The sequence below is a fragment of the Andrographis paniculata genome, unplaced genomic scaffold (assembly GCF_009805555.1).
Source record: "Andrographis paniculata isolate CXL003 unplaced genomic scaffold, ASM980555v1 Contig69END, whole genome shotgun sequence".
Lineage (NCBI taxonomy): Eukaryota > Viridiplantae > Streptophyta > Magnoliopsida > Lamiales > Acanthaceae > Andrographis > Andrographis paniculata.
In genome coordinates this window covers 8393105-8411486 of record NW_026137605.1, presented here as the reverse complement: position 1 = coordinate 8411486, position 18382 = coordinate 8393105, and the positions used below count along the sequence as shown (strand labels likewise).

Below are 18382 nucleotides of genomic sequence, written 5' to 3'. Positions count from 1 at the left end.
ATTTCAGGAGTCTTTTGATCGAACACCACCTTAGTTCCAATTGCTTCCTTAGTTCCTTGAATCCTACTGTGGATGCGATAGTGTGCTGCGTGCTGCTACATACTTGATTCAGTCGAATTCTCTCCAGGAGTGGTAAATATTTTCTGTAATCTCTTACAATTTCCAGCTATTTTGCCCAATTGTGTTTGTGTGTGTGCGTGTGTGTGTTTGGCGACGATGGCGGGAGTGGGACTAGCTTCCATGGCGAGAGTGCAACTGGGGAACCAAGGATTAGAGGTGAGTTTATGACAATTTCCGAGTAGGATTCGCAATTTTTGTATTGATGAGTTTGTCTAAATTCGTCACAGTATTCACCGTAAATCTCGCTGTTGATTGTCGTGCTCTGGTGTGTTGTATTCCTCAATCATTTTTCCTACTTAGGTCTTTGAAATTCCTTAAGATTTCAATGCCTAAATACGACGAGATCACCGCGCAATAGATACATGATTATTGTCGGTTACAGATGTCCTCGCCACTGCTATGAACTTGAATCGCCATTGCACCAGTTCACCGTTCCAATTTGAAGTATCTTTCTTCAGGTGTCGAAAATTGGCTATGGCTGCATGGGTCTCACTGGAGTCTACAATTCTCCTGTCTCATTGGAGGATGGAATTGCAATACTCACAGAGGCATTCAATCTAGGCATTACTTTGTTCGACACTGCTGATATTTACGGCACAAACTCGTCGAACGAGCGCTTGGTTGGCAAGGTAAATTCAGCTAACATCAAATTAACTACCTGTTGCATTTATTCAAGGAAATGGAACTTCAGTTTAATCATCTTCCGTGCTGAGTTGTGTGATTTTTAGGCCCTGAAGCAGCTGCCTCGGGATCAAATTCAGCTAGCAACAAAATTTGGTTTTTATGCGAGCACGAGCTCTGGATTCGTGATTAAAGGAACTCCTGAGTATGTCCGATCTTGCTGCGAGGCTAGCCTTGAACGCCTTCAAGTGGACTACATTGATCTCTACTATATACACAGAATCGACACCACAGTGCCCATTGAGGATACTGTAAGTCTTTCTCACATTTCGTCTTAGACCTACACACAGCTCGTGTTTATTTGGCGCTTGTCCTCGTGATTGTGTTTGGTCATTTGACTCATTGCTGCAGATGAGAGAACTTAAAAAACTAGTCGAAGAAGGGAAAATCAAGTACATTGGTCTGTCCGAAGCTAATGCAGACACCATCAGAAGGGCGCACGCAGTTCATCCCATAACTGCATTGCAAATGGAATATTCTCTTTGGACTCGCGACATCGAAGAAGATATCATTCCCCTCTGCAGGTACGGTTTGTCATCGACCCACTCGCAATTTGCATCCATGAATGATTCTTATATTATCAATCGTATAATATATATATATATATTTATATGTATGTATATCGCCTTGAAATGTAGAGAACTTGGGATTGGTATCGTGGCATACAGCCCGGTTGGTCGTGGCCTTTTTGGTGGGAAGAAAGCCGTGGAAAGCGTACCTGAAAGTAGTTTCTTGGTGTGTCTACGTATATTTGAATATGCTAATTAGATTCGAAGTTTTCTTCATTTTATTTGCGAATTTACATAACGAAATGCCAACACTATCCACCAGAACACTCACCCGAGGTTTACGGGGGAGAATTGGGAGAAGAACAAAGCCATATACTTTCATATAGAAGAATTGGCTAAGAAGCACAGCTGTACTCCGGCTCAACTAGCACTTGCTTGGGTTCTCCATCAAGGAGATGATGTCGTGCCGATTCCTGGTCTGTTACTCAGCGCTTTTAGATGAATTGATTCTTTTGTGTGGTATATGGATAACTGTATTGGTAATATAAAAAATAATATTTTGTATTGACTAATCGACTTTTTATGAATGAATAATGTATATATTATATTAATGTGTGTATATTTGTATTTTTTTAATAATATTTCTCGAAATTTGTTCCATTGAAAATTGCCGAGTGAGCAAACTGATTACTTTTTTTTTTTGTTTTCAGGAACAACTAAGATTAAAAATCTTCGAGACAACGTTCATGCCGCGAGTGTGAAACTGACGAGCGACGACTTGAGAGAGATCGACGAGGCAGCTCCTGTGAGGGAAGTTGCTGGAATTTGCACGAGTGAGGCCCTTTACAAGGTCTCATGGAGGTTTGCTGATACCCCACATCCGAAAATCCGGTAAGCATTGCTGATTGTAAACTTGATTTTGTTCATGTGTGATCGATCTCCGGACACTATGAAGTTTTCAGACATCATATATTGTATTTATACATGCTATACACCTTGTGTTGCTGTAATTTGTTTTCTGCAATTGCATTATATGGCTGGTTAATTACATTACCAAAAACTTTGTATATCGTTAATAATAATACGGTGCTGAAAAACTATTGAAGATATGAGATTTTTGGTATACTCTAATTGTTGGTGTGATATGATATATCATTGTTAATTTGTTACTGTATCTATACTCTAATTGTTGTCCCGTAAGGGGCGACCTGGGTGGTGTAGGGGTTGGATGTGTGACCGTGAGGTCATGGGTTCAAATCCCCGACCCGACGCCTCAGGTCACCTGCCACATGATTCATCTAGTGTGACTTTTCGGTCGAGCTTGGTTTGCTGGATGTTCGGCCGGATATATATATATATATACTCTAATTGTTGGTACGATATGATACGTATATAAATTATATGTATGACTAGTAATTTTTTTTGTTGTTTTATGTCATTTTGGGTGTATTTTTGTTTTTGTTATTTAAAGTTTTTTCAGTATATTACCGAATTTTGATATTTTTGGTATATTGAAATTATCAGTTTAATATTAATATTAAAATGTTTGTACAGTTTGTATTTATTTTTAATATCGGACAAAAAGTGCAAGAAGGTGGTCGTGCCGGAGTGGTTATCGGGCATGACTAGAAATCATGTGGGCTCTGCCCGCGCAGGTTCGAATCCTGCCGACCACGCTGCACTTTTTATTTCTTTTATTGATAAGTACTTACTATAATACTCCCTCCGTTTTGTATTTTTCCAGTAAATGTGATAAGACACTTTTGTTTTTTAAAATGAAGATGCTTATTAAATAAAATCTATATTATATATATTTAACTTTAATTTATCGAAAAAAATATTGGATTCAAATATTATTTTATTTCAATAATAGTAAGTTAGGGTGTGTTTGTTTATTAAATTTTTTAAAAACATTAAATTAAATAATACGTCTCTATCATCATTGGCCAAATTATTTTTTTTTCTTACAAGATATTTTTTATTTTATATATATATATATATATATATTACACGAGAACCATAACTATTACGAAAATATCCTACGAGGTAAATATATAGAAAAATAATAAAAAATAAACCTCAAATCAACCACAACATATATTTTATAATTATACATATAAGTTGTGATTGTTTTCAATTATAATTAGCATTGTATATTACATTCCAAAAATAGTAGTTCCGGTTCTACGTCATTAAAAAATTAAAATAAGTATTTGATATTATAATTTTAAGAAAAAAAAAAATTTAATAGCAGAAAAACTAAATCACCTAAACAAACACACCCTTAGTTAAATTTAAGCAATTAAGGAGTGGTTAGTAAATTATAAGTAAAGCCAAATTAGCTTCACAAATCATAATTAAGAAAGAACAAAAATTGAGTTCCAGGTATTTGAATAGGTGATTCGGGTGTGACCCGATTTGAATGATGCAATTGGGTCGAGTATAAATAACCAGCCAGTTCCTCCGGCGAAATCAGTCTGACAAGCAAAATCACGCTACAGTTCTGCGCGGAGGAAGACAAGAATGGTGAGGCAAAACGACGACGAATTGAGCTGCCAGAAATACGGCGTCCCCTTCTATGGCGCGGCGTGGGTTCCGCCCTCCGCCGCCGTGAAAGAAGACAAATCGGAATCTCCCGCGGCTATTCGCCATGTTGTCCTCGCCGGCGGCGGTGGCGAGGGTTCCAGTGGAATACCGAATGCTTTCCTTGTCACGGCCTTCGATTTGGAATCCAATTCCCTCTCTAATCCGCCGGTGAGCTTTGATCCACGAACACTGACACTCATGATTTGACGTATCCTCTTCTCAATTAGTTTTGGTATACTTGCCATAGATTCGAGATTGATTCGTGTTTTCGAGTAATTGTGTGGTTATTTTTATGCATTCTGATCTGATCGAGTTGAAGGAAGAATGTCGGTGTTGTTTTATAGAATTGCCTGCGAGTTTTCAGCGTTGCAATTATAAGAGAATTGAGGGAATTTTTGTTGGAAATTGTTTGTACAACTCTTCTTCAAAGCGATATCTATGTATTGTTGTATTTTTTGAACTAATGTTGAGGATTATCATTCTCCCTTCCATTTTGTGGTTATTTACAATGTTGTGATTTTTCCACAATAAAGGTAGCAAAACTTGGAACTGCCAGTGATCTGCCATACAGAATTGCCGTACATCCTGGATCAGAAGGCATTGTTTGTTCATTTCCCAAGAGTTGCAGGTACACTCATCGCTGGTTATCCTAATAGTGAATTGATATGATCTAGTGTTTCAGCTCACGAGTTTTCCATAGCCTGGAGGTATTAACTCTATCATTATAGAAGTTAGAATTATGAAGATATGATCAGATTCGTACATTTTGTTTATACTTCACCTCCTTTTGTTGTCGTGAGCGATCTTGCTAGGATGGTCTTCTTTGTCAAGGATGTTTCTTGTGATTCTTTTGAGCGAATTTCTATTCTTAGTTTGATGGATCATGTGTTAAGATAAGCACTGCTTCGGATTTGGGGTTTAGCACTGTTGGTCTATGCTTCTGTCCACAAATTATGTGATTAACTAATAGTGTAATTAATCCCAAAGATGTCTTATATGATTATATTTCTGTGTGCTCAAAATTTAGTGTTGCTTTGCAGCCATTAGGGACTGTATATATATATGTGTGTGTGTGTATATCTCCCTCACATGACAATATATACTGCATGGACTTTCCTTACTTGATTTTAAATCCATGGGTATTCCTGAAGGTTGTTTCAGTGGGATTCTGGCACAAACACGGATGAACCTGCTTTGAGTTTGATACCATCGGAAAGAGTCCTTGTGCAATTGGAAGATGTTGGGCAGCAATTGTCTTCGACTTTTAATGATGAGGGGAACTTATTTGCTGTTGGTGGTGAGGTAAAAGAATTACAAAACTTCAACAATGCCATTTAGTAATGCAAAACTTGAACCTTTGTTGTGCGAATACTTCCCATTGTGACTCAAAATGAAGCACTATATTGGTTTTTCATTTTAGGTAGTTGTGAATCCCTTTGTTACTTAGTTATATTCCACCCCTCCACCCCAAACCACCTTTTGTGGTGCATCCTGGTAATAATCATTCAAAGCATGATTCAATGAGGTTTGCATCCCTTGTTGTTTGCATGTTTAAAAGTTTGAAATGTTAATTATTAGCTGCGCTTTATGCATCTTTATGCATACTATGCAATCGACACATGTTCTTTTGATTATCTCATATTGCTGCAGTACAGGATGGCAAGCTTAGGGTTTTTAAGTGGCCGATCATGGAATGTATTCTCAACGAGGACAATGCTCATACTTCTGTGAAGGATTTAGATTTCAGGTTCTCTTTAAATTTGCATCTACACTCACATAAGGCAGCCTGTTATGCTAGTTCAAGTTTCACTTAATGCCCTTGGGTTTTCACTTTCAGCTCGGACGGGAAGTTTCTTGTTTCTGTGGGAAGTGGCCCTGGAAGGATTTGGGATATTACGACTTCAGCATCTTTGGCAACTCTACCTAAGGAAAATGTATAATTTCCTTTTGAAGTCTGAAGGTGTTGGGGGCTTAGTACCGTTTTACTGGATTTTAATATGCGAACGAAGCCTGAAACCATTTGCTTTTCTTCATCTTCTTGTCGCTTCTGAGAACATTTTTAGCTCATGGATAAGTTGTTAAAAAATTTGGTGTTCTTTTATTTTTTCGTCTTATTTCTTATCATATATGTTGGATATGAAGTCATCAGTTCATTTGTAGAATAAATCTATTAATGATTTTTCATTGTCTAGTGAATAAGTTATCATACCATGCCAATCACCGACTAAATTTTTCTAACCTCTTCCAGGATGAGATTTTTGGCTTCTGTCGATTCTCACGAGCTGCTGATACAGATCAGATTCTGTACACGACAGCGATGAGAGGTTGGTATGTTACATGTTTGTTTTTATTACAAAGGGGATGCTTCAGTAACAGTACTTACCGATTCTGCCCATCATTTATAGATAAAGGTGGCAGTATTGTGAAGTGGAACACTAATACCTGGAGAAGGATAAGTTCAAGTCACATTGTCAGAGATCCCATTTCTGCTTTTAATGTGTCCCCTGACGGAAAGCTCCTTGCGATGTAAGAATATCACAACTATTTGCTTCTTCTTTTATGGCATTCTTTTATTCTTCTTCGAAGGTATATCATCACTTATTGTGGCGCTTGCTTGCCTAGTAAGATGATATCTTCCCTATTTTCCAATAAAATGATTTAAAGTAAGCTACCTTCACGATTTAAACCTCTTACTTTGCAGCGGGACAATTCAAGGGGATGTCTTTATTATACGCTCTGCTGGCATGCGGGTGCACACTGTTGTCAAGAAAGCGCATCTGGGCCTCGTAACAGCGTTAGCATTTTCACCAGATTCAAGGTTGCGAAGTCTTATCCATTTTATTTACATTGTATGAGCGCCTCTTTCACGCCTAAATATATTCAATGCCTTTTGGGCAGGGCCTTGCTGTCGGCTTCCTTGGATTCCAGTGCTAGGGTGACGTTGATCAAGGATAAGAAGCAAGGAGGTATGTACTCTTCTTATTCATGCCACAAAATTATAGTTGCAAACAAGCATTGTCTACACTTTCCCATTGTTCTTCATTCTTTTCAGCAACCACTTAATTAGTAACTATAAATAACCCTGGTAAGGAAGGCTGAATAAGAAACTTCACACATTGGCTGGATTTAAATGAATTAAATTTTTTGACAGCAATTTAGCATGAATACACTTTCCACATTGTTTTTCATTCTTTTTAGCAACATAGTAAATTAGTAACTGTAAATATTCCTGATGAGGAAGGCTGAATAAGGAACTTGACACATTGGCTGGATTTAAATTAATCAAATTTTTTGACAGCAATTTAGTACTTAATGAATTAGGGTCTGTTTGAACACGGGCATGTTCATTTTGCGGCAGATTTTATTTTACATTTCGGTATGGTAGGTGTCTTGAGAACTTCGTTGTCACTTCATCTAATTTTTTGCAGGAACAAACCTGTGGGTTATTCTCCTCATCATTCTACTTGCCATAGCTTCTTATTACGCTAAAACCAAAGAACTCTTGCCCCTGAAGCTTTGATCTTCACAAATGCTATTGTGTTGCCATATCTGCAGGTTACAACACATCTCTTGCTCTAGAAATACTTTTTTGATTAAGGTTGATACATGCTCATTAAAGAATGTATAAATACGATTTACGACATACGCTTTTAATTCTCTTGTATACTGTGATTTTTTCTTTAAGTATAAAATGATCAAAATGTGACAATTAGCTTCAAGTGTTCGGACAAGTAGAATTCTATCCTACATGAGTTTATTATCATATTACTCAATGCTTTGTCCAGATAGGTGTGTGTTTGTGAGGTTTAGAAGCATCTGTGGTTTACATTTGGAAATAAAATCTCAAAGATACGCCGATTCCCAACGATTTGTCTGTTGGTCGGTTTGAGTTATTGGCGCCTTCTCTGGTAGAGCGAATATCCAACAAATGCCGACATTAAAAATGTCCAAAGAACCTGCAGCAAGGGATGTAGGTTGGATGAGTCTCTACTACAGATCAGATGGCATATAATGGATATGAAAAAGGGAAAAAAATTATGCAGCAGGTGGTGGGAATACAGTGTTAATGGCATGCCATCTTTCGAGTCGTCTGATCTTCATCTGCATCTCTTCGATTACGCCTTCCAGCTGAGAAGCTTCTCGACTTGGAGATGATTCTGAAACTGAACTGCTACCCTGTGATTGTATGTATTCGACGAGTTCTTGCAGTCGAGCAGCTTGCTGAGAATGAATCCCACTTGAACTCCTCCCGGCTTCCGGTAAGTTCTCCTGAATTATCTCAAGATAGCTCTGATAAAAGACGAATTTGGTTAGATTGCTAGCTTAAATTATGAAAACAAGGTTAGAATACTATTTTTGGTTTAGTGTATCGTTGTAAAAGCAGAAATTATGTTGCGCAAGACCTTTGTGGTGTAGGAACCATCCAGCTGTAGAGTAGAACCGGCAGCTACAACTGTTTCTTTGTTGACACCCTTAATTTGAAGGTATGCATTCGGGACATCTTGTAAGTGATCAATCTCAATAAGAATCTGAAAAAGGAAAAGAGAAACGGCGCGATATTTATCAGTGTCGAAGCTCCTTAGATGTAGATGTCACGGTTGTAAGATTAGGGATATTAGGATTCAATAATTTCATAATATAGGATATCGAAAGACCTTTCCGTCTTGGTAAATATAGGCAGATGCTTCGACATATGCCACCGGTTGATACCTGAAATCATAACAATACAATGAAAAGATCAACACAAAGGGAAGGGAGCTTAGAAAAGGTATGAACATACCCGAGATTAAGAAGGCCGGCAACTGTGCTGATGCTGATATCGAAATCTACTTTCGGTTGAATTATAAAGTCTCCTTCTCTGATAGGCTTTAGGGAAAGAGATGCACAAATAAGCAGCATCAATACGGTCGAAACGAAATGGAGATGAAATTACAAGAGAAGAGACAAATCTTCAATCTGAAAACAAACCTCTCGGATCAGCAGTGCGAATCTACCTTCGCATATTCTAACTCTTATGCAATCGCTTTCGGTTAGTGGTCCATTAGCTGTCATTCCCGATAGCCTAAGGTATATGTCGATGAAACTTTGAACAGAGCTACAGATCTTAGCAGGATCAAGAATTTTCAGAATGTCTTGGTATGCAACCTGTGGGTAGGCGGCGACAAATGAAATGAAAATAATCAGATGTTTGAGGAGGGGAAGGGAAGAGAGCTTACATGGTTATTACTCTTGAGCACAAACAATGAGCTTTCAGGCGAGAGAACAGGGTCGAAGTCGTTTCTGATTTTCAGCTGCGTCGTAGTGAATGTCCCGAGTCAAAATCTAAGAACAACTAAAATGGTGTTATCCGAAACACAAATGGAAGACTTACATGGGCTTCGACAAGATGGGGTTCGATGTGTTGTTGGAACATTGGAAACACTGTCATCATAACTTCATTTTGGGACATGAAACACCCGACTCTGCTTTTGTCTCTTTGAACCCGGGATATGAGATGTGAATGGACCCCTCCAACCTATTTCAGAACATGAAAACTACTTTCGAACTGATCATATGAAACTAAAGTAGGATTGTGTTTATCATTACTTACAACAGCAATCCATAAGTCCAGAGACTTCCGGATGTCAGGATGCAACGCATAAACGCCTTCAAAGATTACCTTTGAGAAAAAGAATCGTCATCCTCTTTAGACCATATATGATGAAATAAATAAGAATGGTTTAACATTAATGAATGATCATTTACTCAAATAACATCAATATATACAAACCTTCGAATATTATCACTTCCTACACTAGTTATCTTAATAACTTTTGTTATTAGGCAAAATTGTTCAAAACTCCCTTGGGGTTTCAAAATTCAGTAAATTTTCACTTTACTTTAAAAATTGTACGGTGCTCGCTTGTACTTTAAAAAATGTTGCATGAAACCCCCGTCATGCAAAAAATATAGATATTAAATCATCTTCTTATCACACAAGGGAGGTTTTATGGTCGTAGGGTTTTATCCAACGTTTTTTATAGTATAAAAGGAACGTCATACAATTTTTAAGTATGGGGAGATTTTACATTGAATTTTGAAACCACGGGAGAATTATGAACAATTATACCTTTGTTATTATGCTAAACAAGAAAAGTAAACGAATGGATCCGCCGACACAATATTTAAAGAACAAAAATTATTTATCATACCACACCACAATCTTCGGAAACTTCAAGCTCTTTGAAACCACTGCGAGCACCTGTCTCCAGATCGAATACAGGTACTTTTGTTCTATAGCAGTTTCTTATGTCATCAATGTTCTGCAACAGAACACATAATTCAATAGTTTTACAAGCCGGGGGATCGTAGAACTTAACATCATCAACATAGATGTTTATCTACAAAATATAAGTTTATAATGGTTCTCACCATGGATCATAAACACATTGTCAAAAGGAAAGATCCAAAAACCAAAAACCAAATGGAAAATTCTATATACCATCATAACAAGAAGACTTGATCAAACAATTCGTTTTTTCTAGAAAATTTCATGGGTTTTTTGTGTTCGTATTTCGTGAAAAGGGCCAGGGAAACAATTAGCTGAATTTAAAAATATATATATATATATATATATATATATGTAGATGGAAATAAATAGGCATCCAGTCAAAAACAAAAAAAAAAAAAAAAACACTTCTGAGCTGTCACTAAAACATTTCACCTTACTACAAGTTATCATAACTAACCATGTTACATTCATTATCAAATCTTCTATATATAGATGAGAGATTCAATGATGCTTAACCACTTAAAACCACGAATACAAAACATCAAACTGCAAAATGTGATAGGTTTGTTGTATTATGCCTGTGGAGATCAGAGTCGCATACAAGACTCAAATAAGTCATGCATCTATTTCTAGATTACAAACCACGAGGGAAAAAAGCATAAGTAAATAAAATTCATTTCTTTAATAATATAGAATACATAAAGGAAGGGAAAATAAATGCGTACTTTTGACAGTAAAGCCAGATCAAGAGAACTGAAGTCATCGTACTTAAAATCCTTCATTTGTTCAGATTTATAATAGCTTTCAAGCGAGATAACTTCACAACCAACAATATTTGCCATTTTACGGGCCAAGCTCGTTTTCCCCGACCCACTTGGACCTCCTACAACAAGATTAAGCAGAAAATGAAGTAATATAAGAAACTTAAAGAGTCAGATTCCATATGCATAGTTCAAGTTTTCACAGCATATGAAAGGCTATCAGATAAGAACACAAGAAATAGTTTAGAGAAGCCAGTTGGTTTTTAAAAACCAGACAATTAAGTTCAGACCCAACAGCAAAAACTGTAAGTAGTGTATGATAAACCAAGAAAGAATTATGCTAACAAGCCTAACTTTACATTCTCAGTTGGGGTCAAAGAAAGCACTATACCTCACCCCAACCTTGCCCCAACATTTAGATTATTTATAAGGTCAATCTATCAGTTCTACTGTATCTATATCAGATGTCTGCACCTCTTGTCATCATATTTCTGGTTTATACTCAGACTGAAAGCTAATGCAAAATAGTAATACTTTACTACAGCATTATGAAACAACTGAATCACTTGTCATTATTTGTTCAATCACCAAATTCTGCAGTAATCTTATCTGAAATACATCAATATATAAACTTGAGATATACTTGATTTGTCATGCCTCTAAATAGCTTATCACATCATTTTTTCAAGTAAGATTAGCAATTTTTATTCCAAAAGCTACACTCTCTCCCCTGATGATCTTCAGAAGATCTTAAGGGGACAAGTAAACACTTTTCACCAACACACTTCAGTAGATGCAAGCTGCTTTTAGTATTAACTGCACCAAAGATTTTATACATGCATATGACATGGGTCCATCTTACCAATTCCGACTATAACTGGTAGGCCCTTATTCTCCAGCAATGCCTGCAACAGTTAACGCACATTTGATTTCATGTTCATGAAAATTTTGGCAGGTTGATTAAAACACCATTAGTTCAAAAAGTAAAAAGATCCCATCTGTAGTAGTAATAGAATACTTGTATAGCTTGTACAGCAAGAAGCAGCCCTCTATCCAAGTCGTATGAGTCGGGCATTGGAGCAAGTCGTAGGTTGTCCTTGGAAGAGGGAGGACCTGTGGTTGTTTTATGAGAAGAATCTATCTAGAGGACAAAGATATAAAAAGCCAAATTCACAAATATAATCTAGTTCATCAAGTAAATTTTGATGCAGATGACTTCATTCAGAAAATACTCGGTAAATGTTGTTACTTATGGCATAAAAACATACCACTGAGAGATCCTTCAGATGTGACAGGATCTGAAGAGATAAAATGCCATGTTGCCATGAAAGGTTCCATCTTAGATTTTGTAGGTGATCGAGTCCATGGCAGAGATAAATCCTCAAACCGATTGACCAGGTTTGGAGTTATGCGGAGTGGCTTTGGGGCTGAAACCAACCTTTCTTGAGTTGCAACAGGAGATGCTTGTAACACCGGTGGTGGTGTATTAAGCCGTGGAACCCCTAAAAGTTGTATTGACCAATTAGAAATATTGCCAATGTCAAATCAGATTTAAGTGTGGTGTAACTGATGATTAATATAACTATAAAAACAGAAACTCGTGTAGATGAATTAGCACCTAAAAATGGAAATCTTGTTGCACTGAGTGTGTGTGTTTACAAATTGAGGTTCAAACCTTGTCTCTCAAGGATCATCTCGAGATACGATTTTGTAATCCATGGCCCATTGATGCCCAGCCTTGATGATTCAGTCCCAACTATCTGCACAAGGGATTAACCAAATCAAATATAAGCTCAAGTCAATACTAGCCCTCACTATTAAATCAAGGCTCTGCTATGTATTATGCCACAGTTAAAACCATGAAAGGCATAACAAAAAGTGGATTTCGTGTGATGAAAGGCAATAGAACCTGACGTAAACTATAATTACTAAGGATGAATGCTATATTTAAGTCTATAGGGGAGAATATGCTTGATTGAATGCACTGACAACACTCCATCTATCTAAATGACTCTAGACAGTGGGATTACAGCTAAAAACATTATCACAGGCATGACTAAGAATAAAAGAAACTGGCAAACATAATAAAAAACACAATTCTTGTTCAATTGCAAAATTCAGAATCCATTAGATTGCAAAGAGAAAAGAGAATACTTTTCTATTGGTGCCTCTGAACACCAAATAGGTTTCTCCAAGAGCATCAATTGTTTCCAACGACACTGAAAGATTGCCATCTGTGACTGTAGTTGATGCTCTTTTATAGCTAACAACCACTGTATATCCCAAGGCTAGCAAACCCCCAAGAGTCATCCGGCCAACCTGATATAGTAATACAACTTTTAAATAGTGCATATAACCATATCCATCACAAACTCTACAGTTTAATAAATTGTTGGGAGTTAAATGCAATGGGCTTACAATTTAAAATTTGGAGATAATGTTCTATACAGAAAGTCGGTAAAACAGAAACACTAGCAGTTTGTAAAACAACACTAGCAGAGTGAGTAACACTCAGAGGCAAGAAATGGAAGTATCAGTAACCACAAGGAATGCAAGTTAAACAAATTAAATGGTTCAATTCATCATTTGAAAGCATAAGACATTTTTATAGATTTAGTAATTGAAGATTTGAGGCAATATAATGTTCTTGAATTGTTCACTTGGCAATAAACCTGGAAATATGAAAGTTCCTCCAGGGGACATTGAATAAGCTCCACTAAAGTACATGAAAATTTGAAACGGTAATATGAAAGAAGTATGCAATAAGAATATGAAATATGCAACTCGAACTTTTTACAAGTGAGAAATTTTCAAAATAGTGAAAAACATAACATTAAACACCTTTTCCTGCTTATATCAGGAAAAAATGAAGAATAAACAGTGAAACTAGTTTACAACTTCAAGAATTCAAACTTCTTCATACAATTCATAAATGTAATTTCAAAATACTAAGCATGTATCTATGTCCATTTGTTCATTACAACAAAAATACAAGTTTGCAAAATAACAATTAACAAGAGAAGTATGAATAAGAATCATCGCACATCTAATTTAATCATAGTTGCATCAATAAATTCCAAATTGCTGTCCCACAAGAAGTTAAACATATATTACAGCATCTGCTACAGAAGGTTTTATTGAGTTTTGATAGTGGTTGTCAATGCCAGACAAAAGTAATTAGCTATCATATATTACAATGTAAGTGCAGCAAGTCGATTTTGCATTGTTGAGCACTATGATTTTATAACTTACTATACTGTGGATTATCCAGACCAATATGCAATAGGTTAACAAGGATCTCACACCCTTGTCATGGTCCTTGGTTTAATCTCTTTAAATGAAAACAACACGATATAAAAAATGCAACTCATCACAGATAGTCATGTAGTATACGCAACTACTTCTTGTTTTACTTTCTTTCCAGCCCATCAAACATCAGTAGAAATATAAAACATAGGTGCAGTGATCAATGGCAGGAAAGGGGATGCCATCCACGACTGGACTAGAATTTTTTTTTTTTGGTCTGTTGAGTGAAAAGAATAACAACAGGGCTATGGTGCATATAATGAACATCCATGTGTAATATTGTGATGTATATCTCCCAAGTTTTGAAGCTAAGTTGCAATGGCATTTAAACTTTAATTTCTAATGAGCATCTTCAAAATATGTTCTCCACTCTGCCCCACACATCGGAAAACAGATCTATTCTTAGGTATTCAAGCTTAAAAAAACACAGCTCTGTGGTGAGAGCAGAATGGTTGCTTTTCAGTCAAAAGTATTCAAAGGATATGCTTCCTGTATAAGGTAAGAGCAATCACAAGGAAGAGGGAAATTACCTCAAATTCTGCCTTCGGACGGATGATGAAATATTTGTCAACAAGCCTTTGATCACCCAGCGAAAGGTAGTATTTAATACCAGATTGCCGCACCTTGATCCAATCATTTATTCGTGCTTCTTCACTCGCAGAAGGTGGTCTCAAATACATCTCAATAAAACTTGAAGCAAAAATCCACAAGCTCAGATTCTTCTAACAGAAACAAAATGACAAATAAAATGGCAATTGACCATCTTCATGGACATCTAAAGCAGTAAAATTCCACAGATCAAACAGCTTACTTGTCTATTTGTGTATCCTTTCCATGAAAAATGTAGGCAGCCCGTCCACTGTGAGACTGGCAGACAATGAATTCAAAATTAAGAAGGTTCCGAACGTGGGATCAATTAACAGTTACAGAAGAGTTTACCAAGATAACAATTCAAATCAAGGACATTCTCACTCAAACAATCAATGCTAACATACCTCGCTTTTACATTTGAGCTTGTAAATTGCCTCTCTAAATGACGAAACGAAACTGTTGTTAATTCTGATCTACAAATGCAAAACATTCAAGGATGAGAATAATACAATCATAAAATATTAAGCGTATGGGATACTGAATGCCAACCTGAGCATGATGAAGATCAGGCTCAATATGCTTTCTGAAGAGTGGAAAAATGCTGTCAATGAGGTAGTCCAGCGAACAAGACTCTCCTATGTCATATTGAACTTTGGAAAGTAAACTAAAGTGAACACCACCAACCTAATTCACCATAGAAACAAAGATTAATCAGACCCGTTGAAGTATTTATTCTCACCAAATTTGAAAGTATTATGGCAGAACATAATTAGGGTTGGGACATGTTATACATGCTAAATTGATGCAAAATACAAACTTACCACTGCAACTCTTATATCCAGCAAAGAACGTAGCTTTGCATGCAGGGCGTAAATACCATCAACAATAACCTACAACAGGAACGTGTAGAATTAGACTACGAAACCCGATGAGAAATGTATAACAATAATCAGGAGACTTACCACCCCAGATGAAATGATTTTTACAGCATTTGTACCAACGCGTTTTCTTTCTTGAAAATCGAACACTGGAATTGATGTCTCCCTGCCACTTATCAAGTCCTATTGCAGCATAAAAATTGCAGACATTATGATCTATATCATACATCTCAACAGAGTACATGTTAAACAGCTCATTTTGCTTTGCAATCATGCTAAATACAAACACCAATAAAATTTTACGATGTCTTTTTTAAGAACGTAAACATCTCAGCATGGGGTTGCAAAGACTAGGGAACTTCGTGAGGCATATTTCTTGGCAACGCTAAAGGTGTGCTTGAATTAATCTACACACATTATGCGTGCATTTCTCACTCAGTAAATTGTTTTTCCTAGATCTGAGTGTATTAAGCTGTTTGTTTATGCTCTACATCTAAAAATGATTGAGGTTTTTTGTTTATGTTACTTTGCTACTCTATACACTTACATTTAAATTACTTTCATTTCCTTTGTCTACAAACACTAATTGTTACATAACCGGTAGATTAGTAAAATTGTATTCCCTCCTTCCATTATGTATTTATCTATTTGCTTTTTGTAGATAAATTTTAGAATATTAATATTTTATAGGTAAATAGTACAATAGTAGGATAAAAAGTCTTTTTTACCTCTAAACACAATTGCTTTTTGATAGCCTTCTTTGTAATGTTATGTATAGTATAGTGGTATTTTTTATTTAAGTGGGAAGTACAATTACAAAAAAATGACAAAATGGATAGATAAATAGCGGACGTTGTATTATACTTAAAATAACTAAAAAATGAAAAGTGGAATCTCACCCAAAGACATGCAACTAAAACACCTCACTGACACTTTGAAACAGTTTGTATAACGAGAGTTGATCGATAAGCATTCAAACATCAACTACTTAAACCAAAATCATTCAAGCAATGCATTAATTTGCATTCTATCTTCTTTTATTCAATAACAAAGATATCTTATAGGTGTCATATCCAAACGGAAATAACTTTTCTCTAAAGAACATGATAATGCAATTGAATGAGAACACTTACCTCAAGATTCTGCATTAGAAGATCAAAATTTATAGAATCCAAATCATGCCCATCATCAACTCCAGTGCGATAGTTCTCCATTGATATAACATTGCAACCAATTACAGAGGCTACCTTTTCAGCTAAGCTTCAAGAAAGAATTAAAAAAACACAGTAAATGATGTTAATAAAATCTTCTTTTAAAAATCTAAAAATCCAAATCTACAATGTATTGCCCCCCACAAACTGATAGTAAGTAGAAAAAGACAGACCTCGATTTTCCTGATCCACTAGGACCTCCAATTCCAACTGTAACCACACGCTCTTTCTTGGACCTAAGTTCTTGAATAGATTTCACCAGCAAGTAGTATCCACGATCAAAAGACTGCAAAATGTAAAAACCATCATTCTTAAGAATCTGAAAGCTTTGAACTGCTCATATCGAAACCTCTAGATTCAACCTTCTAACATATATTGAGAAGATCAAATAAACAATCGATATAGAATCTGGGCAGCTGCTTGTGTAATTAATTGACATCAAAGCAAGCATTCTCACGATTAGCAATCATTTTAAGCCATATGGATTTGAAACTTTGAAGTTCAATTTTCCAATTCATCTTCAATCCCTACAAATCCCCCCACTTTGAAAAAGGGGCAATTCCAATCCAATTAATTGAAACATAATAGAAACAAAAATCAAATCGCATACCACGTGCAGCGGCAGAGACTGGAGAATGGACGAATAAGACGAAGAAGTTGAAGGCTCCTGCTGGTAGAAATCACGGCCCCCTTCTTGGAATACCCGCTGCACCACCTGATCATCCATGGATGTTTCCTCACAACACACTGACGCGAAGAAGAAGAACCTAATGTTGCGGAAGCGTGAAGTATTAGATAAGAGAATCTTTGGGGGGAGTTGGGGTTTGCTTGCTTCCAATGCCTCAACAATTAATAGATAATACGATTCTGACTGATGTCCATCCAATTCTTGTATACACACACAGTGTTGTCCGACTCTTTCTTTTCTGGAGAGTAATGTAGATTAGGCGCAGGCACGATGCATTGGGAGAATCGCGAGCTTCCTGATTATCGTTTTCCTGTCTCTCTATTCTTGGATTCCTTGTAATGAACCTCTGCTCTGCTCTGCTGCTTCAGCTAATGGGAAAAAACCGCTGTTTATTATTTTTATTAAAATTTTGGTCTAATTTAATTAAAATTTATTAATTTTGGTCATAATTAAAAAATTTATCAATTTTAGTCCAATTATAAATTATTTCAATCAACTTATTATAAACAATTTCAATCAATTTTGGTCTCACTGTTAAAAAGTTAATGAAAATTGCCGGTGTGGACATAGCGGAGGTTAGTGTAACAACATGGTGGTGTATAATTATACATGGTCGTGTGTAATTTCCAGGTCAGCTGCACAATCACCTCTGTTATGTCCACGTCAACAATTCCGTTAAATTTTTTAATGGTGAGATCAAAATTAATTAAAATTATTTATAATAAAATTAAAATTGATTGAAATTGTTTATAAAATAAACTAAAATTTTTTATATTGAAA

General features: G+C 36.2%; 3 protein-coding genes and 1 non-coding gene across 6 annotated transcripts; 3 read left to right on the top strand and 1 right to left on the bottom strand.

The window, feature by feature from the left end:
• The first annotated feature begins 19 nt into the window (after window positions 1–19).
• Window positions 20–2417, top strand: LOC127264039 (perakine reductase-like). 2 transcript variants are annotated; one of them, XM_051293377.1, is made up of 7 exons: window positions 20–276; window positions 503–749; window positions 849–1052; window positions 1153–1325; window positions 1440–1536; window positions 1633–1786; window positions 2021–2417. In XM_051293377.1, the coding sequence occupies exons 2-7, from the start codon at window positions 603–605 to the stop codon at window positions 2203–2205; spliced, it is 960 nt and encodes a 319-aa protein (XP_051149334.1). In that variant the 5' UTR covers window positions 20–276; window positions 503–602; the 3' UTR covers window positions 2206–2417. The 2 variants fall into 2 exon arrangements, with proteins under 2 accessions (XP_051149334.1, XP_051149333.1); XM_051293376.1 differs by having other exon boundaries at window positions 21–276; window positions 579–749.
• Window positions 2418–2904: 487 nt separating this feature from the next.
• On the top strand, window positions 2905–2986 carry TRNAS-AGA (transfer RNA serine (anticodon AGA)). The gene has a single exon. It is a non-coding gene; the product is annotated as a tRNA-Ser (tRNA).
• A 784-nt stretch (window positions 2987–3770) lies between these two features.
• Window positions 3771–7615, top strand: LOC127263653 (SEC12-like protein 2). The gene is made up of 10 exons (XM_051292785.1): window positions 3771–4064; window positions 4430–4524; window positions 5048–5198; window positions 5552–5643; window positions 5734–5830; window positions 6145–6220; window positions 6302–6422; window positions 6598–6714; window positions 6795–6862; window positions 7325–7615. Exons 1-10 carry the CDS (start codon window positions 3834–3836, stop codon window positions 7414–7416), a joined length of 1140 nt encoding a protein of 379 aa, XP_051148742.1. The 5' UTR covers window positions 3771–3833; the 3' UTR covers window positions 7417–7615.
• LOC127263652 (uncharacterized) lies at window positions 7540–17969 on the bottom strand. Of its 2 annotated transcripts, none has more exons than XM_051292783.1 (25): window positions 17525–17969; window positions 17088–17200; window positions 16837–16963; window positions 15788–15886; window positions 15647–15715; window positions 15375–15509; window positions 15230–15298; window positions 15046–15101; window positions 14765–14924; window positions 13083–13247; window positions 12604–12688; window positions 12197–12430; window positions 11947–12065; window positions 11791–11833; window positions 10893–11050; window positions 10088–10198; window positions 9487–9555; window positions 9268–9411; window positions 9113–9187; window positions 8865–9041; window positions 8677–8762; window positions 8552–8606; window positions 8300–8425; window positions 7956–8186; window positions 7540–7852 (listed from the first exon to the last, which is right to left on the bottom strand). In XM_051292783.1, exons 1-25 carry the CDS (start codon window positions 17639–17641, stop codon window positions 7787–7789), a joined length of 2889 nt encoding a protein of 962 aa, XP_051148740.1. In that variant the 5' UTR covers window positions 17642–17969; the 3' UTR covers window positions 7540–7786. The 2 variants fall into 2 exon arrangements, with proteins under 2 accessions (XP_051148740.1, XP_051148741.1); XM_051292784.1 differs by having other exon boundaries at window positions 11947–12041.
• Between the last annotated feature and the right edge of the window lie 413 nt (window positions 17970–18382).